Source organism: Notolepis coatsorum (assembly GCF_963971535.1).
Source record: "Notolepis coatsorum genome assembly, chromosome: 18".
Classification (NCBI taxonomy): Eukaryota; Metazoa; Chordata; class Actinopteri; order Aulopiformes; family Paralepididae; genus Notolepis; species Notolepis coatsorum.
The window spans coordinates 21,877,355-21,884,796 of NC_140182.1; the positions used below are offsets into that span (position 1 = coordinate 21,877,355).

Sequence of the window (7,442 nt, forward strand, 5' to 3'; positions counted from 1 at the left end):
AATAAAAATAAAATAATAATTTCACTGTATCAGGGGCAGTCTTTTTTCTCCACAAGCTGCACCAGGGACAATCTGGGGAACTCTATACTTTCATTTTCTATAACGGAATTTCAGCTGAAGTGCGGAAAAGGAAAAATGTGAAGAACAAGATTCGAAGTTTTTGGGGCGTTTATTGAGAATATTTTAGTGATACTATAACCTTACTATTGCATTTTTTACACTTGAGACCTGAAGCCGCGCGTGAATCCGTTCGTCCTGTTGAAGTGGAAACGGATCGAAGGAGGAAGATTCAAGTCCGCCGGTTCACATAACCGCTTGCAGCGGAATCTCTCAACACAACCGTCTGTGAAGAAGTGGAAGACGGGGGGGGGGACCGTTCCCAATTAACGCATTGGCATTTTTTCCAGAAAATACCTTTATTGATATATTCAGTTCCCTTCAGATTGAAGTCACAAACTCTTTGCTTTTGAAGTGGGAAAGAATTAAATACAATTCACTGTCTTGTCACTACTGTTTTTTTTTTAGAAGCGGGTGAAAGGAAAGAAAAACCCCGTAAGTAAAAAACCAGCGGTCCTTCCACTCCTTCCCTTCCTTCTCCCTCCTCCATTATGTTGACTCCACTCTACCTGCTCTGTGCCACCTGCTGCGGGCTCCTGGCGGTGCTCAGCCCGGCGCCGGCTCTGGCTCAGAACGAGACGGAACCCATCATCCTGGAGGGGAAGTGCCTGGTGGTGTGCGACTCCAACCCCACCGCCGACCCCACCGGCACCGCGCTGGGCATCTCCGTGCGCTCCGGCAGCGCCAAGGTGGCGTTCAGCGCCGTGAGGAACACCAACCACGAGCCGTCCGAGATGAGCAACCGGACCATGGTCATCTACTTCGATCAGGTGAGAGGATTATATTATTAATGAATCTCTAAACGATACTCTAATCTCTAGCGGGAACAGTCTGACTACACTTGGAGATCGTGGAGAGCTATGCCGTTCATCACCATGCACATACCCAGCTACACTCTCTCCACCTCCAGGCTCAACGTGGAAACCTTCAGCCTGTTTCCCGTGTTTTATATACTACTATATATGTATATCATGTATGTATATACTATATATGTATCACTATCTACTATGGTTTTATCGAAATGTACAGGATTTTGTCATTTACAGGGCTTTAGTAAATGTTTGCGGTTCTGTTAATCTTCTTTAATAGTATACTGTGTTTTATACTACATACAAAATACATATACGTTGGAAAGATTATTTTCTGTCCTGATCAGTTAATGCTACTGTTAGCTGTATTGTCTTGTATTTGTGATCTCTACACGGGGCGGTTGGGACAGTTACCCGGTGTCGGTTGGGACTCGTTTTGGAGGTGATGATAATGAAACCAGATCAAGCTGATAAGTGCCACTGAAATTAAGACTCAAAGACTCAAAGTTTCAGTAATTTACATAAAGATATATTAAATTAAATAATTGTTATATATTGATAGAAAATGAAATGTATATATTTCCCCCCCTAAGGAATATGTAAACTTAAATAGTATAGGTTGTAATATATATTGCACGAACAGCTGTGAGCTCTAAAACAAAAGAACACAAAACAACATAATAGCCTACATTGTTAGCAGACATCTGTGTCTGTGTAAAATTATTTTCATCCCTGTTCAAGTAGTTTGTGAGTAATGGAGGTCTGTTTTGTTATATGTGGCTATACCCTTAATCCAGTTTAGTCCCAGATAAAAAAAAAATATATATATATATTGGGCAAAATAAAGACAGAAGATGATTATAGTTAGTCTATACAATAATGGTGACGTTTTCAACCAATTCACTTGTAAGTCAAAATATGATGTATATTTATTTTATTCAGCCCGAATAAGTCCATCCTGTGGGCACACACATTTTTTAATCTATATTTCTTAGGAAGGGAATTATGCTATAGCCTGATAAATAAATACATATTTCGGAAAATAGGCATATTTACACCTGTAGATTGTGCATGCGATCTTCAGTGTTCGGCTCAAACACGAAGGAAAAAGCCCTCCTCCCCTCCTCCCCTCCTCCCCACCTCCCCTCCTCCCCATCTCCCCTGGCCGTGTGGGCAGCAGATTAATAGCCGACTACATCACACCTCTGTCAAATAGGTCAGAACATTTGAAGACGAGGAACTGAGAAGGCGTGTGAGGAAGGTGTGAACCCTGTCTGATTAGCCCTGTTCTCTCTTAGGCGTGAGGGCTGGCGGTGTAAAACACCGTGAGAGCTAAGAAAAAGAGGGTGAGGGATGCGAGAGAGAGAGAGAGAGAGAGAGAGAGAGAGAGAGAGAGAGAGAGAGAGAGAGAGAGAGAGAGAGAGAGAGAGAGAGAGAGAGACAGACAGACACTGAAAGTCCTCAGGAGAGCTTCCCTCATACCAGGAAATATTTAAGGAGTTGAAATCTCGGAAGCATTTTTTTCTAATCTGTTTCAGTGGATTCTATCGATAATACATTTCCACAGAGGGGCAAGAAGACATATAGGCACGTACCTGTATAACTTTAGTAGTCGGATTTGAAGCCTGTGAATATTTCAACTTTTACCCTGACAATAAGGAATATGGAAACTGACACGTCTCCAAATAATTTAGTAATGGCAGGTTGTGAGGGCGATGTCCAATCCAGATGTCTCTAAAGGTTAATTCCCTTCTAACGACCATTCAATTACACCCCTCCGCCCATAAAACCAGACATTTGGCTGCAGATGGCTGTAATTGAAATTTCCATTTTGAAAGATTGATTAAGTTCCCCTTTTCTTTTTCATAAAGTTGCGCCGAAAAAGTCCAGGACAGAATTCCTCTCCTTCCATCCATATGGTTGTTTATGTGGTTTTGCTACGCTGCTCCATTAAACATTGATACGCCACTGCGTTGGCTTTCTAGCACAAATAGAACAAGACACAAGCTTATCAAGCATTTATGAAATGACAATGATGATTTCCACTGATGTCCCAACCCCCCCTCCTTCATTCCCCCCTCTTTTTCTCTCTTCTTTCCATTTCTCTCTCCCCTCTACAGATCTTGGTAAATATTGCGAAGAGTTTTGACGAAGAGAGGAGTAATTTCATCGCCCCGCGTAAAGGAATATACAGTTTTAACTTCCACGTGGTCAAAGTCTATAACCGCCAAACCATACAGGTCAGTGTGTGTGTGTGTGTGTGTGTGTGTGTGTGCGTGTGTGTGTGTGTGTGTGTGTGTGTGTGTGTGTGTGTGTGTGTGTGTGTGTGTGTGTGTGTGTGTGTGTGTGTGTGTGTGTGTGTGTGTGTGTGTGTGTGTGTGTGTGTGTGTGTGTGTGTGTGTGTGTGTGTGTGTGTGTCGCCTCGAGGTACCCTCTCTTCCTCTGCCCCTAATATGATGCAACTTGCTGCAGGCTAAGCAGTGTGTGTGTGTGTGTGTGTGTGTGTGTGTGTGTGTGTGTGTGTGTGTGTGTGTGTGTGTGTGTGTGTGTGTGTGTGTGTGTGTGTGTGTGTGTGTGTGTGTGTGTGTGTGTGTGTGTGTGTGTGTGTGTGTGTGTGTGTGTGTGTGTGTGTGTGTGTGTGTGTGTGTGTGTGTGTGTGTGTGTGTGTGTGTGTGTGTGTGTGTGTGTGTTACAGACAGAGGGACAAGGCGGTCACATAAACTGTCCCACTGCTGCCTTCCCCTCATAAAAGTTGAATAGCACTAGTAAATCAAAAAACAGTTATTACTAGAAGTAATTTGTAGACGCTGAAGACGCCGCTCCCGGGAGGGGTTTGTAGATGAAAGGCACAGCCGTGCGGCCCTACTGGGGAATCATAATTAATCAATAAGCAAAGCTGAGCCAAATTGGAGAATGAGCTGCTATGAGGGGGAAGCTCAGGCTAGGTGACAGGCTGTGGCTTTCTGTTTCAGCACCACGGACAGTGCAGCCCTGTCCTCAAACTAGTTGACAGGCTGTGGCTTTCTGTTTCAGCACCACGGACAGTGCAGCCCTGTCCTCAAACTAGTTGACAGGCTGTGGCTTTCTGTTTCAGCACCACGGACAGTGCAGCCCTGTCCTCAAACTAGTTGACAGGCTGTGGCTTTCTGTTTCAGCACCACGGACAGTGCAGCCCTGTCCTCAAACTAGTTGACAGGCTGTGGCTTTCTGTTTCAGCACCACGGACAGTGCAGCCCTGTCCTCAAACTAGTTGACAGGCTCTGTGGCTTTCTGTTTCAGCACCACGGACAGTGCAGCCCTGTCCTCAAACTAGTTGACAGGCTGTGGCTTTCTGTTTCAGCACCACGGACAGTGCAGCCCTGTCCTCAAACTAGTTGACAGGCTGTGGATTTCTGTTTCAGCACCACGGACAGTGCAGCCCTGTCCTCAAACTAGGTGACAGGCTCTGTGGCTTTCTGTTTCAGCACCACGGACAGTGCAGCCCTGTCCTCAAACTAGGTGACAGGCTGGGGCTTTCTGTTTCAGCACCACGGACAGTGCAGCCCTGTCCTCAAACTAGGTGACAGGCTGTGGCTTTCTGTTTCAGCACCACGGACAGTGCAACCCTGTCCTCAAACTAGTTGACAGGCTGTGGCTTTCTGTTTCAGCACCACGGACAGTGCAGCCCTGTCCTCAAACTAGTTGACAGGCTGTGGTTTTCTGTTTCAGCACCACGGACAGTGCAGCCCTGTCCTTAAACTAGGTGACAGGTTGTGGCTTTCTGTTTCAGCACCACGGACAGTGCAGCCCTGTCCTTAAACTAGGTGACAGGCTCTGTGGCTTTCTGTTTCAGAACCACGGACAGTGCAGCCCTGTCCTCAAACTAGGTGACAGGCTGGGGCTTTCTGTTTCAGCGCCACGGACAGTGTCCCCTATGAGGAGGAAGCTCACTCTAGTCTAGGTGACAGGCTCTGTGGCTTTCTGTTTCAGCACCACGGACAGTGCCACCCTCCCCCTCGCTCTCTCTCTCTTGTGCCATAATCATAATAATATATTATTTTGACTTTATTTCCACAAACATTCTTTGAAATGTGTAAAATGTCTGTCTGTTCCGTTCCGTTCCATTCCGTTCTGTTCTGTTCTGTTCTGTTCCATTCCGTTCTGTCCTGTTCTGTTCTATTCTGTTTCATTCTGTTCTGTTCTGTTCTGTTCAATTATATTCTGTTAAATGATATTCTGTTTCATTCTGTTCTGTTCTGTTATCTTCTGTTCTGTTCTATTCTATTCTATTCTATTCTATTCTATTCTATTCTATTCTATTCTATTCAGCCCCCAAAGAGATTATTTCCATGGCTCTTCACACAGAGGCCCCTAATAATCCCTTTGATGCATTAACATGAAACAGAAACAGCCACTTGATCAGACACCCCCCTCTTTTAAATAACATTTAACACGGACAACCAGCCCTTAACCGCCACGCGGCATTATCTGCACGCGCCGCATCCCTCGCTAATTAAACCGTTGTGTAATTACGCCACAGGTCTCGGGGGGCCGGGCATTGCATTATGCTACTTATACCACGTTATGGGAAGCTTGAATTAATTAGCATGACAACAACAACACAAGTCAACAACAAGAACAAGGGGGGAGGGGGGGGGGGGGGGGGGGCACAAGGTGGAAATTAAATAATTACCAATTTAACCCTTTCACTACCACACTAACAAAGGGTTAACCCTTTCACTGTGCATGTGTGTGTGCGTGTGTGTGCTTGTTCGTGTGTGTGTGTGTGTGTGTGTGTGTGTGTGTGTGTGTGTGTGTGTGTGTGTGTGTGTGTGTGTGTGTGTGTGTGTGTGTGTGTGTGTGTGTGCGTGCGTGCGTGCGTGCGTGCGTGCGTGCGTGCGTGCGTGTGAGCCGGTGGACATTACAAAAGGCTTGACTCAGGCATCCAGCTCATTAAATGTGTCAAGTGACTCTCAATCTCATTTATGGGTATTTGTGGTCATTTGTTTTGAAACTATTTCAACATTTTCTTATAGTCAGAAAATAGCCTAGAATAGCATGACAAATGTGCACTAAACGAAGATGATTGTAAAGGGTTTATCTCTTCTGTAATAGAGCTTCTTCCTGTGCTATCTAGGCCAGGGTGAAGGGAGCATTCAGCGAGCCTATACCCAAGTAAAAAAGAGGAAGAAAAAAAGGAAGCGATATACTTATATATGTATACTTTAGCATACTTTTTGTGTGTTCAGAAAGAATACTGAAGTTCTGTTCAATTGAAACCATTAACCACTTAATTGAAGGGCACATTTATCAGAAAACGCCTGAAAATTGCATACCCAAAGTAATCTGCAATTTATTATACTTTATACTTATAGCACATGCATGACTCTGGTCTCTTTTGAAAGGAAACATTCAGAATTTTCATCCACAACAGGAAGAATCACAGTGTTAAAAGTTATACTTGCGTTTATTTAAATGATACTTTTGGTGTTTACAGTACAGTACAACCTACGTTTGGTGAATATGTCTATAGTGTTTATTTTATTTTATGTATGTATGTATGTATTTATTATTATTATTATGATATATATATATTTGTTTAAGCGTACGTACATAGACTAAATGTACTGCATATTAATGATTATCATACCAAGCATGTGTTTGAATTAGTACTACACAGAATTCCAAAAGTACCAAAACTACATTGCAAGTATATACTCTCAGAAGTATAATGTAAATATGCGTAGAAATATACTTTTAACACACTTATTATACTAGAATTATATACTTTCAGTATGGAACAATATACACATTCACAATTGGGTCGCCTACTAGCTAACTCTATATACACGTTTATAGGTATAGAAGGAATGGATCGCCGCCATTTGATTGTATGGATTGCTTCTATTCATTTTATGTTTCTAGGCAACAAGGACACTGTCCAGAAGCATTATTAATATTATTATTATTATTATTATTATTATTATTATTATTATTATTATTATTATTATTATTATTATTATTATTATTATTATTATTATTATTATTATTATTATTATTATTATTATAGTGCTTGAGTCCTAGGATGCTGCTAGCTTGTTGCTTTTCCCAAAGATGCCTGTCCAAAATAAAGGCGGGTGTTTTTACGCGTTTTTACCTACCTTCTGTAGTGTGGTATTGAAAGATTAACCTTCTGTAGTGTGGTAGTGAAAGGTTAACCTTCTGTAGTGTGGTATTGCAAGGTTAACCTTCTGTAGTGTGGTAGTGAAAGGTTAACCTTCTGTAGTGTGGTATTGAAAGGTTAACCTTCTGTAGTGTGGTAGTGAAAGGTAAACCTTCTGTAGTGTGGTAGTGAAAGGTTAACCTTCTGTAGTGTGTGGTATTGAAAGGTTAACCTTCTGTAGTGTGGTAGTGAAAGGGTGAAACTGTACTTTTAATGTACATATTATGTGGCTTCACCTTCTGAGTCGCCACTATGTCACTAACATCGTCATCACAGGTTACCATCTATCTGGTATCCAGGCTGATAGAATCACT

General features: G+C 42.8%; 1 protein-coding gene across 1 annotated transcript; it reads left to right on the plus strand.

The window, feature by feature from the left end:
- Nucleotides 1-608: 608 nt before the first annotated feature.
- Nucleotides 609-4,866, plus strand: LOC311245267 (cerebellin-1-like; the record flags this gene model as incomplete). The annotated part of the gene is made up of 3 exons (XM_084335103.1): nucleotides 609-887; nucleotides 3,047-3,166; nucleotides 4,759-4,866. The coding sequence occupies 3 exons, from the start codon at nucleotides 609-611 to the stop codon at nucleotides 4,864-4,866; spliced, it is 507 nt and encodes a 168-aa protein (XP_084191229.1).
- Between the last annotated feature and the right edge of the window lie 2,576 nt (nucleotides 4,867-7,442).